The sequence below is a fragment of the Ursus maritimus genome, unplaced genomic scaffold (assembly GCF_017311325.1).
Source record: "Ursus maritimus isolate PB19 unplaced genomic scaffold, ASM1731132v1 scaffold_11, whole genome shotgun sequence".
Classification (NCBI taxonomy): domain Eukaryota; kingdom Metazoa; phylum Chordata; class Mammalia; order Carnivora; family Ursidae; genus Ursus; species Ursus maritimus.
The window spans coordinates 1,005,207-1,027,362 of NW_024423453.1; the positions used below are offsets into that span (position 1 = coordinate 1,005,207).

At 37.5% G+C, this 22,156-nt stretch overlaps 1 protein-coding gene across 1 annotated transcript; it reads right to left on the minus strand.

Annotated features, from left to right (window-relative positions):
- Nucleotides 1-1,329: 1,329 nt before the first annotated feature.
- On the minus strand, nt 1,330-21,841 carry CXXC4 (CXXC finger protein 4). The gene is given in 3 exon segments (XM_008689505.2): nt 1,330-2,337; nt 20,802-21,517; nt 21,520-21,841. Coding segments are annotated over 3 exon segments (1,083 nt in total). The 3' UTR covers nt 1,330-2,292.
- Between the last annotated feature and the right edge of the window lie 315 nt (nt 21,842-22,156).

Below are 22,156 nucleotides of genomic sequence, written 5' to 3' on the forward strand. Positions count from 1 at the left end.
TCGCTTCAGCTCTGGAGTAACAACCATCATTTTCCAAAAAGCAAGGCAAACTTACCACTCAAATGTGAAAGTAAGTTTTCACTTACTTGTAATTAATTAGCACATTGGCTTAAAAAATAAGTAAAATCAAATAAAATTGGACAAGAAAGAACTCATGTAGTTCTATTGGTCCCACAGCAGAAACAGAAATTCTAACTAGAAACCCTCAAAGGAATATACATCAAGCAGAAAGCTATCTCAGAATTAACACACAGCCCATTTTAGCTTACGATTTAATGATCTTCTTGAAACATGGATAGGTGGAATATAGACTAAATTTTCCTTAAAAAGCCCATTTGACCGTCACTGGAGGCCTCGTGTTCCCACTCTGGCCAGGTTCAGTCCCTTGCTTTTCACATTGGCGTTGGCACGGACCCTCTCCGCCCTCCCACCCGGACTCTGATGATGAAACGCTCCTTCTGTGTTTTTGAAAATCTCCTGTCATATTATGTCCCATCTGCAACTACAACTAGCTTTATAAAATTATTAATCTGCTAGTCTTTCTAAAGCTTCACAGCCCTTTTCATCACCCTTTCTCTTCTCAGGTTATTTTTCTTTGCATGATCCATCTTGCTAACATTTTCAGCAGACTAGTGGATGTCAGGCTAAAACAGCCGGCTAGTGGATAAAGAACCAAAGTTATAGTAACATGGCAACTTCGATACTCCCTGTATTTTTGCTAAATCCTATTTTATTCCTGAAGATGAAAACTGTCTTTATGATCGGGCAAGAAAAAGAAAATGAAATAAACTTCCTAGGTATCATGTCATCGCAAATAATATCTGTCCTATTGGGACAGCCTCTGGAACCTTGATTGCCCTAAGAAAACCAAATCTTACATGAAAAGGTAGCACAGACTCTAGGAAGCATTAGCTCCTTTGTGTTTGGGGCTGTTTGCACTTATGGGATTCCACAGAATGTGGCCCTGCCTTCTCAGGAATGAAAGCATCAAGTGGCAAAACTGGGAATGGGAGCAATGGAACATTCCACTGAGGGCCTAGGGGAAGGCCCCTGGTCCAACTGGGAGGCTATGAGAAAGGAAGATAAAAAGAAGCTTAAAAGCCTCACTTTTATGAGTGTGTTTAATTTTTTTTAACTTAAAAATACATCTAGTCATGCCTCAATGCGGGAGGTCTTTATGTATTCAAATTTTAAAACAAACTACCCATTTCATATCATACATGGAATTAAAACATTTGGGTACATTTTATTAAGTGTTTCTTTTTCCTATAAAAAAAGAGCAAAATATAAACAAACAAAAAATACATACACCCCATGTTGGGCTGAGAAAAAAAAGTCAATCATGAATTTCTCCCCCTAAGATATGATACTTTTCTCTGTATCCTAGAAAACACTGCTTTTTTTTTTTTTTAATTTATACAACTGATTCTGCATGTTCCAACTACTCTGAGTACTCTGCCTTACAGTGCAACCCAAGACAAGTCAACTACACTAAGTATTTGGGAGGTATACCCTTCTGTACAGCTCGTTTGTAAGCAATGCAAGTGCGTAACCACTACTCTAATATAGTGCTCAAAAGATTAATTGAAACTTTCATAACATCTTCCCCTCATAACAATACAACTGAAGGTAATTGCTGGATGCATCACCATCTTTTCGTCTTGTAAAACTTGGCATCAAGTCTCTACGGAAGGACGCATGGCAAAGCACGCCACTGCTGTTGCTGCTTCTAGAAACAACTGGCAAAAAATATTTAAAGCTAAAATTTATTGCTCCAGATTTAACTCGCAGAACCATACTGTTGTGTACAAACTGTTAATCTCCATAGATGCTCAGACATGATTGTCTCCTTGTGTCTAAACACACAAAATACAAGCTGCTATCTGTACAGTTTACAGTACTGAAACACATATATTTGAAAATGAAGTATAGATATGTACTTTGCAAAGATACATGATTTTACAGCAGGGGTTTACCCAAACTTATTTTTTACAGCCACTTTCAAAATAGACAACAACTTCACTAAGTATAGCTAAATTACATCAAAGAAAGAATCAGTGTATGGAAAGTAAATAGACTGGCCAATTCCCCAAGCTCCCGGATTATTTTTATACGTCTTTTTTCTTTTCTTTTCTTTTCCTTTTTTTTTTTTTTTTTGGAAGAAACCCCTATACATAAAATGAAAATAATATCTGGATATTTTCTTCAGTGGTGGACTAAGCAGTTTCTTAAAAGAAGACATTAGTTTGCCCTTCACTTCCAAATGCCTTGAAAATAAGATATACTACTGCTTTAAAAGAACCATCGGAATGCTTCAGCGCTGGGAACAGGTGTTCTCTATAAAAAAAGAGCAAGAAAACAAGTTAAGCTTTCTTTCTATGCCAATATAAAATTAGATTTTTCTCCTTTACACTTCAGCAATATTTTTAGTCAGCAATACACAACATAATAACTTGGATATTTCAACATTTAATAAAAAAAAGAAATGTTCAGTCTTAGAACATTACAAAAATTAGGATGTTGACTTTAATGCTAATTTACTGAATATGATGATTAAAACACATCGGTCTAAAAAATACAGGAAATACAGCCTAGAACATGGAGAGTCGTCGGAATAACGGGGGACGTTCAAACTATTAGGCAGTAGTAGGATGTCTGTATCTGCTTTGCACACAAACACATCCTGTGTGCGGTCGATATTTAGAGAATTCAGTGACATAATTTCTTTATTCTGGGGAATTTCATTTACGACAGGACAATAAAAAATATTACATCGATATTAATTCTATCATTTAACAACTGCTGATGCTAAACATTCCCACAAATAATCTAATGAGAACTATACTGACAACATATGCCACTATTTTAAAGTCTGCATTTTCCACAATTAATATCATATGTACGAAGCAAACTTACACTAGCCAATACTCCTCAGTGGAGCGTAACTATCCTTTTGCACCATAAAATGACTATCGTTTTCCAAAGGAGTAATAAGTTAGCACCAAAAGTACGAGCAATCATTTTAACAAAATGCTTAAAGTTATGGGTTTTGGGGATTTTTTTTTTTTGTCAGAAAAAATGGTAAAGTACTGAATTTTCCTCTCTATATTAATATTACAGTAATTCATAATACGATACTCTTCTTTCAAAAACAGAATCACATGAGAACATATTGAAGGTACATAAGAACCAATAAGCTAAATTTTCCTATAGGGGTAAATGAAAGAGGGTTGATTTTATTCCTTAGGCCAGTCCAACAGTCCTGTGTAGAATAGAAGATGGCTGCCAAGAATAGGGAAGTATATAAATTGGTATGTTTAATGTTACCAAATTATTGGGTAGGTACAGAACACGAACACACAAACACACACACATGCACCTCTCGTAAACACATCTTAAGACAGTGTTAATAGCACTTGAATTTCATATTTCAGAAAATACATGAAAAATCTTACTCTAAGTACTCTTTAAGAATTGAGGCTAGCATTTATTTACTTTCTCACATTTGACTTATTTGGTTGACAAAGTTCTACTGTAACAATGTCATCTAAAAATAAAAGTGTATTACATTAGTTAAGATATCCGCTGAAATTTAAATGAAAAAAATAACCATTTTGGAAAGCAAAGCCACTTTTCACTATTTGCACTAAAAAGAATTTTTAAAAACTTCTCCTCACAGTCAACACAACAAATTTCACAAAAGAATGTATAAGAACAAACTAATGGGGGTGCCTGGGTGGCGCAGTCCTTAAGCGTCTGCCTTCAGCTCAGGGCGTGATCCCAGCATTCCGGGATCGAGCCCCACATCAGGCTTCTCCGCTAGGAGCCTGCTTCTTCCTCTCCCACTCCCCCTGCTTGTGTTCCCTCTCTCGCTGGCTGTCTCTGTCAAATAAATATAATCTTCAAAAAAAAAAAAAAAAAACTAATGATTTTTTTTTTTTTAAAGTAAACTCTATTCCTGATGTGAGGCTTAAACTCATGACCCCGAGATCAAGAGTCTTATGCTCTCCCAACTGAGGCAGACAGGCACCCCAAACTAACGATTCTAATGCAAGTTTATATAACGTATATACAAAAACATTTAACTTGTGACATATTCTCTAAAAATGCAAACAAGAAAGTCCATTATTCCTGAATAAATAGTGCTTATTAATATTTTACTTATTAATATTTTATAATAGTATACCTCATGGTATACTGTTTTCTTCTCTCCAGCTCACTACACATACCCAAATCCCATCATTTGATTTGGTTGATGAAAAAAACGCCTTTACCACTTTCCAAAATTAACTTTTGAATGATAAATGTAATCGTATATGCTCATTACATGTATTTAGTCATTATTAAAGGAATTATATGAAGTAATAAGAAACATATTCAAATATTCATACTTAGACACACACACACACACACAAGCAGTAAATGAAAACTTAGACGTTTATAGCAGATGCTAAGCTTGCTGCCTGAGGCCAACTAAGAGTAAATTTTATATAAGTATGCATACTTATATAAATGTAGTCATTTTTAACAAGATAACTTAGATCCAGACATATCCATGCAATTACAGATTCACATATGAAAAATAAACATGTGCATATATATTCATATATATTCACATTTACATGTATAGAATATGACATAGAGATGCCAATTTCCTTTCAGATGCCAACTGGAAACAAGACTGTAAGTATATACTTAGATAATCTTGTATCTTGATAAACATATATGTTTATGAAGATAAACAGAAAAATGTATGGAGTACATTTTTTAAATGAGGTGAACTCCTTATGTCTTGGATACATTTTGAAATCTCTTTTCCAACTCTTTGCTCTTCCTGTGCCCCTTTCCATTACTCAATTTTATTTGCAATATTTAGAAAAAGCAAGCTTCATAAAACGCCACCTGAGATCAAAGGTCATTGTTGTGAGGAGAAAGATAATCACTTCTCAATGCTTGTTAGCACCAAAAATTAATTAGATAATGAATACGAGAAAACCAGAGACCTGGTTTTCTTTACTAATACAACCTGTCACAAAATATAGCCCTGTGATGTGTGCATATTATTCTGCAGTCGTCGAGGCCTGCATGGATCTCCATATAGAAAGATACAGACAGTCCACTGCTGCAGGGGAAGGGTGAAGATAAGCAGAGAAACATCTTTTAAAAAATATTTCTCCCTTATATTAAGATTTTTGAGGTCTTGAAGTCTAAAAACGATTTGTTGGGAAATCACCTAAAATGTGTTAGAAAACAGGGAAACCACTAGTGCATTAATTAGAACAAATTATCAAGGCCTTCACCAGAAGCTTGAAATGAGGTTTCTGTAAAATTGATTTCAGGGTGAAAAAAGTAACAAAACTCCTTGGTGTCCCTCCCATAGGCCACACAAAGCAGAAGATGTATGCCCAAACTCCTCCAGTCTCACTGGGCTCAGTGGAAATTTACTGGACGCCTGGACTGAGTTCTTTTCGGTCAAGATGGGGAAAGCAACATGGTTTGCTTTCATTCATAAAATATTGGTTATAGGGTTTTTATTAAGTCTGTACTAATTTGGGCACCTATCTTCGCTCATTCTCTCAATTAATGAGGTCATCTTTGTTAGAGGACTTCTATTTCAGACGGCGTGGGGGCTCCGGCGCCACACCGCGGAGGGTTACGCACCCTGACCGGCTACCTCCGGTTCTATAAATTCAGCAGTCCCAGCTGGGGAATCACACTCTTGATGAGATTACAGTGACTTTCTGGATCTCGGTGATGCTTGCAGGAAATCGTTATCCTGAGTGACAGGAAAGCCAGATTCCCCAGGAAGAGAAGGGGGCGGGGAGGTAAAGAAGAGAATGGAGTTGATCAGCATTGTTTAAGGCAGCCTTCACTGCTCGCAGGTGCGAACGCTGACATACAGCAGCCCGCTCCCAGGGGGCCCGTGGAGAAGCCCGCAGCCCTGCGTTCTCCCTCGCGCACTGCTGCAAAGCGTGGTGTTCCAGAGCCTTCATCCCTACGAAAGCCAGAGCCACATCTGTAAGACCTTACACTAATGAGCTTAAAGCCATGACTTCCGTTTCCCTCCTAAATAACTTTAAAAAAGCAATGACATTTCCTTGTATAAGATACGTAGGAATTTTGTTGAAGATATATAAGAATGATATAATCCAAGCCCAAGTACAGTTTACACATACTTAAAAAAAAGAATACAAAAGTTATCACTATGTCTCTGGCAGAGGTATAGTTACGTTTAATTTTTGTTAAATCGGCGATGAAAAAGTAATTAAATGACGTAAAATAAATAAAAATCCCCAAAGCTGCCACCTAAAGGATTTGAGTATCTTTCTTTTTTTGGTGTCTGCTGAGCAGTCACATGAACTGTGGTATCTTCAGGTTGAAGATGGGTCTACATATCCTTGTGTAAACTATGGCAAGTCTAATAAAAATTCACCTCTGGAAGACCGCAAATGGGATAGCTACACTTCCCTCCAGACAGAGATAGGTGGAATTGGCTATTCATATTTACATACAATATGGAAAGCGTGGCACTGCAAATGGCACTAAACAAAACTCATTTAATAAAGCCAGACATGAACTTTCAAAGGGCAAATTAAAGACAACTCGGTGCTGAAATCTTCAGAATGCATAAAGCTATATAAATTGAGATAATAATTATGACATTAGAAAATTCTCTAACTAAACTTAAATATATCTTTTCAATATTTCTTCATGTACTTTCTAATCCAAAAATCTCGGTGATTTCCCTAGGCCTTCAGAATTCCATTGTGGAACAAGATGCTTCTAATACAATGATTTCCAAGCTTTGGGCTACCATTATCCTTAAGGTAATCAAAAATAATTTCCTGTTTTCCCATTTATTATTAAAGAAACGGAAGTCATCCAACCATTTTCCGATTCTTACGTAATGAAGTGAAGTACGCTTTTTCCAATCAAAAGCAAAGCAATATCAAATAGTTGTTGGCCAATACAGCCTCTTTTAAGCTCTTCTGAAATAGTGTGTTCCTGTGAGGAGTCCCCTGTAAGTTTCTTAGGCTCCAACCATCTAAGACCTTGAAATTGGAGCACCTCACAGCATTTGATTGACCTCTTCACACTAGAACTTGAAAACCTTAATGAATTACTGAAATTTCTCAATAGAAACTACATGAGGGGCGCCTGGATGGCTCAGTCATTAAGTGTCTGCCTTCGGCTCAGGGCGTGATCCCGGCTTTATAGGATCGAGCCCCACATCAGGCTCCTCCGCTGGGAGTCTGCTTCTTCCTCTCCCACTCCCCCTGCTTGTGTTCCCTCTTTCTCTAGCTGTCACATTGTCAAATAAATAAATGAATAAATCTTTAAAAAAAAAAAAGAAACTACATGAGCATGACAAAAGATAATATTGTACCACTGTTTGCCTTTAGATATTTGATTATATTTTCTTTTGGCTTCAAATGAAACTTTAAAACTTTGGAGTATTTTGCATGAACAAAAGATTCCTGATGGTGAAAAAAAACTACTTTTTCCCCTGATTTCTCACAAAGAATGCTAAAATATCAAGTTATATAGGTTCTCAATTTTTTTACTGACAAAATTTCAAAGCCTACTTGGAAAAATGGAAAATTGTATTATATATACAATATTGTGAGTGTGAATACACGCACATGCACATTAATACAAATCTTTGGATAATTAATAATTACAATCTAAAATGGTACCTAGGAAATGTTAGAGACACCCCAAAATGTTTTTAGCAGACATATTTTTCTATATTTCTTATATATATTTCTAATTAATAATTAATATATTTTAGAAATCATAGATCAGTAATCCACTAACTTTACTAGAATTATTAGCAAGCACAGGTATAGTATAGGTCAGTAAATCTGAGAGAACAATTAATTTATGATCTATGATAATCCCACAGTCTAATAATTTACTATTATAATCAAAAACTTTATATTTTAATAATCTCAATTAAAACTATATAGATTAATATAAATAGTTTCTACATTTTCGATTACACCTTACTTTCTTTTTCTGTCCTATTGTAATATCTATGTCATATATATTATGTAATATAAATCATACGTGTAATAGATATCACATATGTGATATGTATCAATTCTTCTCATAATTCTGATTCATTTATCCTATAATTGTATCAGTATCTGTATACTCACATTTTATTTTGTCATTATCCAAAAGTAAACTAAAAATATCAAAATTACCACTAACTGGAATATTAGACCCCTCTCTAAAAGAGAGAAAACACCAAATAGGTAACTTCATAACTTTTATGACCCAAGTTTTTGGAGGCCTTAAATATAATTATAAGGAGAACTCTACTTTTTTGGTTTTCGAATTGATATGCATGGCCAGGATTTCTCTGATTAATGGTGGAGAACTGACAATGGCTTTTTCATTAATACCCATCCTCTGGGGGCTATTGCTCCTGCTACTCTTCCCCGCTTTGCAAATATTGACAGCCCGTCCTCTTCCTCCCCCTCCTGCACGAACACCGCCCCCCTCACCATCACCACTGCGATGGCATGATTTTAGACAACGAGAGCATGACTGGAGAAGATCAACCTAGCTAACTTTTGTAGATGGAAAGATGAGTTTACACATTACTTTGTACAGATGCTAAATTAAGTCAATGTGCTAGTAAAGCCAGTTAGGAAAACAGCTATCTAAAGGAGAACGTGTGTCTAAAGGGAGGGGATGGGTTGGTGGGAAGGAAAGTAATAGCTTACCACCGTGATTTACATGTGCCCAAAAGTGACCAAAAAAGTGCCCACTTTTGCTCTAGTATCTAATGCAACTACTTGATTTAGGCAGGTCTCGTGATGAATGCTATGTAGGCTTCTATTTCAAAGTGGTAAAAACACTTCAAATCCCATCATTCTAACAAATAAGCAAACTTATTGTATTGTAAATGAGTTGTTTAGTGATTAAAATGTTCTTGGACATATAAACTGTAATAGGATGATACCAAGATAAGCAGAAAGAGAAAAATTGTTCAATGATCCACCAATTAAAAAGAGGTTTTTGAAGAATTACTTTATGCAGTATTTTGAACCCTATGTTAAAGGTTCTTAGAGGGAGTGTGAAAGGAAAGTAAAAGTAAAATTGAAATTAAAAAGCAGAAATTAGATTAATTATATCAATACTGTCAAAAATGATTAGAACAGTCAATTCTATTTATATGTTCCATATGTTTATATTTACTTTATTAATATATACACAGATATATATGGTTATATGATAAACAGAACTTAATCTACCCACCTACCTACCTACCACTTATCTATCTATCTGGCAGAGACAAAAGTTAGATAACTCCCTCTCCCTTCAAGGTCACTGCACTAATCCTGTTTAATGCAACAGTGCCTTTAGGTGAGGTCATTGCTAATCAGCTATGGAAAAACCACCAGCATTCTTTTTGTGATAAAGTCGTTGGACAATTTTGAAAATTTTGGTTACTTTTAAAGCAGACAGTGAACTGTCTTGTTCTCTTACTGAAGAGAAGAAGAAAAAATCTTGTAAAATGTGAGGAAATGGGAGGTCACAAAAACATATTAAGAGGTGACATTTTAAAATGATCAAAGCTATGATTTGGATAGTCTCTAACATGGATTCAAATGAAATACAAACCTCTATACCAAACCTCTATAAGAAATTGAAATTATAGTGCTTCTCTTTGAATTATTATAGATCTGAGAATTTGAGAAATATTCATTTTTTAATACGATGTAAAAAGTGAAAATAACTTTAATAAACATTTTTCTCTTAGGCTCAGTTCCTTAGCACCGTGGATGTAGTCACTGGACTTCATTTGGTTTAGAACCCTCTGTGACAAAATTCCAACCATTTCCATAGACCCAGCATGTTTTATGTCCATGAATTACTTAGAGGAGTTTAGAGTAAATTCCAAACATTCCAGTCATTAAGATGTTATCATCAAAATGATGTACTTGGTTAAAACCATACTTCTGACAATAACAGCTTTTGCAGTATTTCTGAAAAAAATTTTTTTTTAATAATTGTAATTGAATTGTAATTGCCATCACACCAAATGCTCAAATTCACAATCGTTTTTGGTCTCTCGTTTTTTTTCTTTTTAAATAATAAAATTAAAAGGTATACAATCAACAATTATTATAATTTAACTTTATCAAATTATTACAAGTTACCAAGCTCTTTAGAAATATATTTTGGCTCATTTCCCTCATGAAGAGGATACGCACTCTTTCGCATTCTGCACTACCACGGTATCAGTATATCTCGTGCTAGAGCAAGGTCTCAAATATTTAGATTCAAATGTCTCCTCAGAGAATTTCCATATACTACTTCTTTTTCTATGAGTATCTTGTGCCCCATCTTTGTGCAAACATAGCCACCTTCCCAAAGTTAACTAACCAGCAGAGTCAATTAAGTCTAACTTTTTTTCAAGCATAGAATTTATAAGATTTAGTGATTACTAGTCTTGCTTCCATTTTTCTGGAGTCTTTTCTGCATGTGCATTCTGTATTTTTCAGGAAATTCTCTACATAACCACTTAAAAATTACAGATATTTTGGAACAATTAGTTGTTTATAGGATGGCCTCCATCTCCCTAAACACCATCGCAAACTTGGACCATTAGTTTTCGCACCTTGGCTTTTCTATGTTTCTAATGGCAGACCTGAGTGAATTAGTCTTAAAGAGAAATGAGAAGGGTGTGGGGGTGAAAGCTAGTTTCCATGAAACTACTTTTTCCACTACGGTAAATGAAAAGAAACAATGTTGAAGGGTTCTAGTGGGTCCGAGCCCGGGCTCGTGGCATCTTGCCAAAAATTTTGAGACTTTGTTTCTACCAATTTCTTATTTAAACCAGGCTCAAGACGACCTTGCACATGACCACCTCTCTACCAATATGCTCCTTTCTGGTTTCTCTCGGCTCTGTAACACTACACTCTGCCTCCCCTTCCTCCCTCCCTTCCTTCTTTTCTTCTTTCTTATTCAGGTCAAACAAGGATTTCCACTACTGTGTAAAATATACATGAAATAACAAGTCACGTAGATTCTCAGTATGTTGAAATGTTCAAGGCAAGTATTTTTTTTCTTATTCCTTGAAAAATTCTACTAATAGAAAACTTAATAGTACACCACATAATCACATGAGGAAACCAGGTAGAGATCACCAGTAGCAAGTATTTTTCTATCGAGGTCTAGGGAAGAACGAAGCCAAGGATGCATCAGGGAATCCCAAGGCTTTTAAATAGGTATGAGACTGTTTCCAGAGCAATTATGTCATTTTAATTCAATTACGTTATTTACATGTGTCCATTTCTTGGACTGAAAGTTAAGAATGTAAGTAGGGGACGAATATCTTGGATGAAGGACTAAGATGTAAAGCTAGGGATTTAGATGGGTATTGCAAAAGGCAGAAATAAAGAAAAGTTTAAGTTTCTTAAACAAGTGTGTGTGTGTGTGTGTAAACATATATGTATATATCCACAGCACTTACCACAAATCTTAGAAAATAACAGTTCCTTCCTAAAGATTGGTCAAATCGAATTGAATTGATCAAAGGTTGACTCCGTGCTTAGTAATATACCATGTTTTCACGAATACATGGCATAGCTACGGACCTGCCTAGGAGAAGTAAAGACACACTATTTATAGAAATACATTTAAATTTTACTCTTTATCTTGTTAACATTGTTCCATTTACAAATATAATTTCTTTCCTCACTACAGACTCGTTCAATAGTGTTGTCGCTGTCACTGAACGAGTGTTTTTCAAACTTTTTGACTGCAACCAACACTTAGAAATACATTTTACATAGCAGCCTAGTACACGCGTACACATACATTTATGTGTACATACAAACTGAAACAGAAGTTTAACAATATGCACTCTTACTGTATGTGCTGCACTCATATATTTTATGTTCCGCTCTGTTCTGTTCTACTCTCTGAAAATCCTCATGGTAAGCCAACACATGGACCGCTAATGTTCTGTCACCTGCCGTTTGAAAAACACAGCTCCACGCCACACAAATAACATGTTCATGTGAAGAGAATCACATGAGGAAAATCCAAACACCATTCCACTTCATAATGAATTTAACTCTAGATAGCAGCCTTACATAAAAGATCCAATCTGTATTTCCTTTGGGACAGAAAAGGCCAGTGTTCTCTATTTTGTTTTTCATGGATGAAAATTAGAGCACACAAAGTATTTAATGTTTACTAGAAGATTCCACATCTTCTTACTTCTCATCCATCTACATGCAACCAAGAGTTTTAGCTCTTCCCTTATTCTTGACTCCATTAAAACCAGCGCTGGTCTCATTTAACCTACACACGAGAACACTTCCCATAGACAAGTCTTTCCCCAGGACAGTTACATTCCTGCTACTGATTCACCAACACCCGTAATCATCATTTCCACACAAATTTATATAGTCTATCTTTCTTTAAAAATGTATTTCATCTCTTCTCACTCTGTAAGGTTTTGGAGAAAATATATCTTCCCTGGAATTTGCCAGAATTGCTGAAATACACAGAAATGCCCATGAGTCTTCGTGATCTATAAACATATGGCCCTTTCCCCTCTCATCCTCCTAGATCTCTATCCTTTTGATTCTATCAATCATCCAGGTTTTTTTTTTTTTAAGTCGTTGGGCAAGAAACAGCACTTTCAGCAGAGTTTTCCCCAGTTTGACACTTGCTCACGTTCTCAAGAATGTCCTCTAAAGTATGAATTTAGATGCAGAGGAGATCCAAATGGGATCCCGTCTTCCACCCATCTTGGAAGCATTCTCTTTTAGTTATGCTTTGGAATTATTCTACCAAATGTTTCAAAGACAAGTAAAAATAATAACATCAGCTATAACACAATCTGTGTTCCCTGTCTCTGATTCAGCTGCCACTCCCCTGAACTTGAGCTTTCACTCTGACTCCCAACCCAAATATATTGAGTGAAGTCATAAAAATATTATCTTCCCTCTTTTTATAGTTTCCACTCTCTGCAAAACTTCTATAACTGCTGAAGGAAAGCAGACAGCCATATCCTGTCTTGACAAAGTTCCTTCTAGACACTGCATTGCATCCTGACTTGAATATTCCTTTCTCCTTGGTTTTTAATGCTCTCTGGATTAGTATTCCAAATCTTTAAGGGCTTATCACTGTTTTCTCCCCAAAAAATCATTAGCCTTTTCTATTATTGCTCACTACCTTTCTTCATTTCATAAATACCCCCTCCTTATTAAAAAAAGAAAGCTCTGCATAGTTACTTTACTTTTTAATCTCAAAATGTGTATCTACCTGTTTTATTCCCCCACACACCTATCTTCCAAAACAAAAGTAACTCATAAATTTTCTAATATTTATTAAATATGTTCTCCAACTAGGATTCATAAGCATTAAACCATTTCTTTCTTACAATGATTTTCTTAAACGAATTCACATTTAGAATAACTCACCACGTCTGTCCAAATAAAGAAAATAGTAGCCAAAGGAAGGTGTTGTGTTAAAGTCAATCTCTCTCTCTCTCAAAAGTCACAGAAATTAATGGCAGCGGTGTATCTTTGGTGAGGAAGGAGGAAGATCACTAATGTATTTAACCTGGCTCACCACATTGACGGACTTGACTACGGAATTTGTGCCCTTTTCCTGGGCATTTGACAGTGCAAGTAGAAGAACAAGGAAAACTTGTTTATCAGGTTTATGTCTTTCCAAGTGAAATCAAGCCAGATGTTTGGTGAACTGGATGATTAAAGCAAAAATTCAGAAAACACAAACCACAACACAGTCTACCTGTGCTTTAATTTCTGAAAACTCTAAGTAACCTGTTAGTGGACTGGATTAACTGTAAACATAGTTGTCTTATTCTCTACTTCTCACTGAAGACTTTAACATAGGAATGAGAAATTGCATAGCATCTTTCATTATACAAAGTACACCAACCTACATAAAATATCAAAAAGTTGTAAGCTAATGGATACTATGATCCCCATTCCATAGATGAGGAAACAAAGTTCAGAGAAGTTATGCTGATGTACCTAATTTCAACTGTTTAAGTCACCTGATACTATTAGCTCCTCCCATAACCCATCATCGAAATGTGGCCATATGGCCCAAATATAATTTTTAATTCTAAAAGAAATGAAAAGCCAAGAAAGTAGTACTATACTCTCTTCCTATAATTTATATTTGGTTTCATGTATCAGCCAAAGAAATACATCTTTAGTATTACTTCTTTGAAAAAACTCATTTTTGCTTTGCCATTTGCTTTAGAGTAAGAAACGTAACGAGAAATAAATGCGTTAAATATTAAGAAAAAGAAGAACAGAACAAATTTAACAGGCTGGCTCTCATACCTGGCTTTGGATTCTTATGTTGTTAAAATAAATTAAGAGAAAGCCCCGAAGTTTCACAGAGGAAAAAAATATTTCTCATAATGTTTTAGAGTAGAAGTTAACAAGCCTGCTGGGATCCTTTTAGCCCCTGCAGAGCTAAGTCTTCAACATTATTAAATGGCTGTCGCATCTGAAGTATGGTGCAACATAACTCAATAAACAACAGAAAACATATGATGCTGAATGGAGGGAGGCTTTTCCATTACCATGCAGAATAATTCAATATCAGGACAGGTGTTTGTATGTGATGGAACAAGATAGGACTGAAGGATAAGCCACCCCTGTGCCCCTCCCCTAAATATTTTGAAACTCTTAAGGATAATAGCATAATGCCAGATGAAAAACTATGTTACGAATGAGCAGAAACACTGCAACACAAGGAACAAGATTAATGCATATGCAGAATCTTCAAAATTTCCACTGATTACAATAAAAAATAACATCAAAAACAAATTTTGTAAAAAATGGTATTTTTCTAGAGTGTTCTACGGCCCCTACCAAGATCATCTACATTCTAATCAGTGACCAAAAATCATACATAAAAATGAAAAATTTTACCATTATTTTGGGTTCATTTTCGCTTTTTAAAGATTAACTTAAAAATAAAGGAAAACTGAAAGAGAAGTAGTCCTTTATCCAATTTAGATATTTACGTGGGCCTTCCTTTCAACAAATGTGGAATTTAACCTATTAATTTGATTAGATACCTTTATGCGATGAATATGTTAGTTAAACACTTTGTGTAATGTGAGGAAAAATACATGTAAAAAATGGGAGCATATCCACTCTTGTGAAATTTATTGCATAGTGGGACATTTTGTTATGCTTCTTCAAAGCAAAATTAAAAGGTGAGTTGTTTTCTGGTAAAAATGAACTATGTATTCAGATCATCTAACCAACTGAGTTCAAACAGTTCTAAGCACCAACTACTTCAAAAGAGTTTTTAAAAACACATTTCTACAGACTCAAATAATTTCATGTTTTACTCGCGTATTCAGGAAGAATATTCCACAGGGTTGCCAAGATCACCCTCCCCATAGATCTTCAGTCTCCAACCTGGCAAACTAGAGCCAATGTAGATGAAACGCCCACCCTTCTTCCACTCCTTTCCAATTTTAGTCTTACAGACTAGTTTCTTTATTTGTTCTGTATTTGCCAGTCTGTAAGTCTGACTATACAAAAACCCCTCAATGTTCACCCAGGGAAACAAGAGACTAACCAAAATAGGCTGCAATACTTCAGTCATCAATCCAGCAAAAAGTCTAAAAATCAAGTAACTTTTATTTTCCCAATCACTAGATACACCTTTCATTCTTATTTGCAATGTACGATATTTCTATCTGATTCGTCTAAAACTTGTTATTGTTGATTTGTTCTGATTGGCTTTCAGATTGCTTATTCATTTGTATTTTGTTTGATGACAGTTGAATTTCAAACAAACATTCTTAGAGGATAACTTACATATAGATTTTAATTACTTTTATTTAACTATTACTAATTGCCATGCAAAAGATTGCTTAGAATTTACATGATATTGGGGCGCCTGGGTGGCACAGCGGTTAAGCGTCTGCCTTTGGCTCAGGGCGTGATCCTGGTGTTCTGAGATCGGGCCCCGCATCAGGCTCCTCCGCTATGAGCCTGCTTCTTCCTCCCCCACTCCCCCTGCTTGTGTTCCCTCTCTCGCTGGCTGTCTCTATCTCTGTTGAATAAATAAATAAAATCTTTAAAAAAAAAAAAGAATTTACATGATATTTGCATGGGTGGGGGTATTATTTTCATTTAGGAATTATTAAAAACATATGGTCCTTTTAAAAACAACTTTGACTACCTTGTATTAAATGGAGTGATAGGAGGAAAATCTCGCTGGACTTGTATTACAGTTTGATGCCTTGACTACAAATCGACTTGACTTTAGTCAAAGCTAAACTTTTCTGAACTTTTTTCTTATCATTTATGAAGCTCAGGATCTTTTTTCCTACATTAGTTCTATATTACACTCTAGTGTTAATATACTATCATTTTGTTTGAATTGATTGACTTTCCTNCTTTAACAATTACATATTTGTATTTTTGAGAATAAAATAAAAATTTACATTTTTATGCTGGCATGTTTTTGATTTTTGAAACTAAAAATTGAGAAATCATTTTTAAATCACGACATAAAATGACAAACAGGTGGATGTTTCAATTTAAGATATGAAACGTCTGTGTTTACCTATACATTTCCATTTTAAAGTCACCAAACTTCAAAAACTAATAACATGTTCAAGTATTGACTGGTTTCATTATTTAACCATACAGATTCTGAGTCTGAAGGACACACCTATTTTACATATGGTCTAAAAATACATTTCCTTGGGAACCAGGTACCATCTTCCCTGCAGACACTGCTGTGTCCAGAATTTTTCGATTGCCCTTTGTGTGCTGGGCTCTTGGAACTTAATAGCATATATAAAGAAATGTGTCTCTCCTTCCCTACAACACTCTTCAAAAAATCAAGTTATCAAGTTTGGGGCAATATTTGGTGTTTTCCACCAAACCCCTTAATAGCTCAACCTAACTTGTTGGCCTGTAGATTCGGGAGATAAATGTTTTAAATGAGAGAAAAGTTTTAAAAGAAAAGAAAGAGATAGAAATTGTCCTTTTTCTTGAGGTTCCAGTTTCTCTTCACTATAGTCTCTTCACTATAACGTATCATTTTTAAGTCCCTCTCCAGCTTGTGGTGGCAGCCTGTAACTTAGAGCTGAGAGCCAAGGGTGGGGGCAGGGAAATCTCCTGAGGTGCTGCTTACTAATGTAATTCCATAAATCAGCTAATGGGAGAGAAACCAGATCTGTGTGGTCTCTAATGCTGTCCCACAGAGATCAATCATGTCACCTGAACAATGTTCAGGGACTAAGAGGCTGGGGTTGCCCATGGGATGATTCTATCCCTTGAGCCATATCGGGTTGGGATATTTTAAAAAGTTAGATCTTCATATAAGAAATGTAACTGCTGTGAATATGAAAACTGAAGGATTGATTACCTTTGCATGAGACAAAGTGCTATTATGTAACTTATTACCATAATGCATAATCATATGTTTATTAAAATCTCTCAACTTAATATCGATCATTTAGGATGCAAGTTTTTAAGATAAGTTTTGTTGCAGAAAGGGCACACAGTATCTGTAACAACTGCTGTGAATAATTAGTGACAGTTTTTTAATGAAGTAATTGACTAAATGAACAGTGTTCTATGCAAATATACAGTGCACAGTATCATAGAGAAACTAAATTTGTTTTATGTGCATTGTTATGGAATATTATCAAGGGGATGATTTTATAAACATATTTCCAAGGCATTAAGATGCTCTTAACATGAGACTAAGCAGGAAAACGTGAAAATAAGTAAGGCTGTTTTAAAAGGAATGCCAGAGGGGAGGTTTCAAAAAAATGTGGCCAAGAATCCCAACACATCCATGTGAGTCTGTCTTAATTTCAGTTTACTCAGCCTGAAAATCTGATTAAGACTCCAGCCTTTGGGATGAGAAGAAATCAAAGGAAAGAAGGACACATGAGGTTTGAAATGAGAAATAAGAATATCACTAATGATTATGATGCAAATATTATTTGGTGTCCATAATTTAAAGCCAAGAAATACTAGCTACTGAACTTAAACCTGAAGCCCACCGCTATTACCCATAACGAATCCCCAAATCATCATCCTCAGCTAGGGAGTCTATCCAATCTCTAAAACATCTCCACAGATGATGATAACTTAGGGGAACCAAATTAGAGAGGGAAGCAGGTCAGCAGGGGACTTTTCACCGACCAGCAAACACTGCTCCAGCTTTGGTTCAGTCGTGTAAACCTTGTCACTCTGACATGCACCCAGCTGCTTCCCTACAACCATAACTGTGTGGCTACACATGGGCTTAAGGCTGCCATTGCCTTTTTAAAATAACCTAGAAAGAATCTCAGCCATTAAAAAAATGAAAGAAAACCACCCCTCCCCCCAAAAAACTTTTTCTTTCTGACAAATAACACTCCACTAACAATCTCAGCCTTGAACCATGACCCATTCTCTGGTAGGAAGGGGTATGTAGTTAGGAAAACATCTTCAGAGAGCTCTACAGAGACAGAAATGTGTTTCCCTTCTCACCCACACCCCATTTTCTGACGATCAACGGAACTTTTGTGCACTTGGATTACAAAAAAAAAAAAAAGAAAGAAAAGGTAATACTGTGGGATCCTATGTGATTAAAATGTCTAAGGAATTTAAGCCTCACAAGTTTGTGGGAAAACTATCAAAAGGAGGAAAAAGGGAATTTATGAAGTTTGTCTAGATTGATAAATCAGCATAGAAACTTGTGCAGAAAACCTACTGGTACCCACACTAAGCTCTTTCAGAGCAGTTATTTACTAAATAAATCAGAATTATTCAGTGGTCTCACCCACTACATATCCTAAATCAGGATGCAGGCAGTGCCATGGGTCTAGCTGAAGATGTGGCCTACTAGCAACACGAAATCTGTAATTCTGGATATTATACAGTTTAAGTGGAAAAATAAAAGCCATGTAGTCCTTATCAACTGGGCATTAACAGGAAATTTTAGTATGAACTGAGTTTTAATTTCCCATGGGCCTTAGAGACCTAGAGTAAGTTACAACAAACTAATTCAGAAAACAGAATTCAAAAACTAAAAATGAATTTTTTGCCACCTAACAAGATACAGGGACCTGCATTTTTATAATTACTATTTTCTTTGTTTAAGCAGAGTTGCCAAAGGAAATGTAATAAACCACTCTGGAGTAAAGTCAAACTTTCGACAAAGAGATGGGTTTTCTTATAAAGAGGAATACATGTAATATTTTGATGGAACTGATCACAATCAATAATGATATCAATATAATACTGGGTTTTTTTGAATCCCAAAATGCTATTTGCCTTGTATATTAATAAAACTTAAAAAAAACTATATCTTATTTGTGTTCAAACCTCCAACAAAATTCTTTAGCCTTTCTTTCTTTCTTTCCTTCTTTCCTTCTTTCCTTCTTTCCTTCTTTCCTTCTTTCTTTCTTTTTCTTTTTTTTATCCTTTTAAAGACCAGTCCTTCATGGAGAAAACTCCTTTAAGCAGTGCTCGCAATTTTTAAAAGGAATGTGCAAGCGCCCCTCTGATAATAACTTGTGGGAGCCAGTCTCACTCTATAATCCAGCCCATAGAATATTCCCAAATGCTAAATCCACCACCTATATTCTCAAGTGTATATGAACACCCTGTCACCTACTCTGTAAATGATATCAGGGGATTAAATATGATTACTTGTTCATACATCTTTGCTAAACGTGCTATTAAAATCATTTACCTATGATTGTACATTTTCCCCCTTTTGTTTTGATGACATTACCATACAAAATTTCTACCAAACACATCGCTCTTTGTATTTGACATAATTAAAAGCCTAATTTAACAATTACTTTAGTGACAATCAGTACATTGTCTGATTTCAGGACATATAGGGAAAAGAAACTATTATTGACCATCCAGGGTATCAATCAAAATTGCGCTTGGTTTATACAACAATTTTGTGACCACAAAATGGTTACTTTGTCAAACGCAGAGCTCAAAGGAAATATTCTTTGGTAACCAAAGTTTAGTAATCATTTGTGAGACTATGTAAAACGATTCCTAAATGAAATGACTGTCACCTGTCTGAAATGAACTAATTTTGTCCCTTGATTCTAAGACACATCCCCTTAAAAACTGCAGGTGGTGTTCAGCTTTCTATATTATTCCTGCTTTCTCAAAAATTACCAGATATGCGGAAAATGGGAAACAGAAACATTTTTATCATGGTGAAGAGAAAAATTATTCTAGAAGGGGGTAAAACACCCTTCTGAATCCATGTTATTTCAGCCTCAAAGATTACTCTGTGTGTGTGTTTTAATGGAAACCTAGGCTTGTGTGCCACAAATGGTGTCCTCACTGTTGTCAGCTGGCCACTAATAAGTCTCTCTCAGCCAATGAAAGCATATGAAATGCGATGTGTGCAACCCTTTGGGCAGAGATGCTTTTAAAACTACCACTAAGAGGGAGGGGGCATATTAAACCGCCAAGGGGCATTTCGGAGCACACTGAATGTGAAACTTCTGATTTTTTAAACCAATTACATTAGTTTACCACCGCAGATAAAAAGGAGGGGCGCACCCCCCATCTGGAGGCCAGTTCCACGCGAAGTGCAGCTGGGGAGGGTGGGGGAGAGGCCGTGCCCTCGCAACCACCTGCAACTGTATCTTACAGCCTGAACGAAGCTTCGGGAAAGGGGTACTGCATCTTCAAGCCAGACAAGAAGCCCTGAAGGGGAGAAGAGAGGGGAGTGAGGAGGGAGGGGGGGAGACTGGGAAACAAGAAATCATCTCCTCTGACCTCTAGCGAAGTGCCAGGTTTTTTCTTTAGCTCTTCACATTTTCTAAATTTGCAGATCTGGTGTCCCGTTTTGCGGTTCCTGCAACTGCTGCAGACGCCACAGTTGATGAGCCTCTTGCAGGGCACGCAGACCCCACACCTTTTCCTCTTCTTCTTGGCCGGGTTGGCTCCGCTAGCTCCCCCTGAGGAGGACGAGGAGGAGGAGGAATGATTCTGCGGGCAGTCTGCCAGATTGGCAATTTGAAACGCACTGTCTGTGACGGCCGCTGAGGCTGCTGCGGGGGAGTGAAGGGCTGTCATGACGATGACCCCTGGAGGTAATGAGATGCCCCCTAAAGCCGGGATAGCGGAAAAAGTCCCCACGCGCTCGGGGAGATTCATTATCTCTGCTTCAGCAGCGCCGCATTTGAGCTTGTTCATGCATTCCCCCGCCAAAGGTCTGCAGTGTTCAGGGGATAAGGTGGAGAGGAAATTAGTATTTGCCATTTGCAACGACGGCTCTGGCGGGCAGCCAGCTTTGCCCAGCCTCTGGGAGTCGTTCCGGTGGTGCATGCTGGTCCTGCTGCCGCCGCCGCCGCCGCCGCCGGGGAGGATGGCCGAGGAGGAGGCGGAGGAGGAGGCGGCGGCGGAGGAGGATTTCCTGCCGCCCCCGCCGCCCCCGCCGCCGCCCCCGCCGCCCCCGCCGCCGCCGCCGCCCCCGCCGCCGCCCCCGCCCCGCCGCTGCCCCAGAGCATGGCGGTGGCGGCGGCGGCGGTGGCCGCGTTGTCGCAGTTCCAGGGGGACATGCCGATGCGCGCGGCGGCCGCGGCGGCGGCGGCGCTGCTGGGGAAGATGGGGGTGGTGATGCGCGCGATCTTGGCCGCCTGCGGGAAGGCGCCCCCGTTGGTCTTGTAGAAGGAGGTGGCAAAGGAGCGGTAGCGCTCCATCTCCGAGTTGTAATCCACAAGGCTGTTCAGGGCCCCCTCGGGCAGGTGGCTTTCCTTGGGCAAGCCCGGGGCCTCCGGGCTCGGCCCGGGCTCCACGCAGACATTGGTGTTCATGGTGCAGGGGGGGAAGAAGGGGTGCAGGGTGGAAGTGGGGACCGCCTGGTCCGACACCTGGGTGGGAAAGGGGGGGAGGTGGGGGGGAGGGAAGGGGGTGATGGTGGTGTTGGGGTGGGGGCCGAGGCGGGGAGGGAAAGTGGGTCCGGATGGGGAGAGCAAGGTGAGGACTGCTTTATTCCTCTCTGGGGCGCATTTCCGCAGACGGCGAATTCCCAGGCAGCGTCTTCCTTAGCATTATCCTCCAACTGTTACAACTAAAATAAAGAAAGTCATTCCAACGAGCTGCACGAGGAAGCAGATTAAAAACAAATA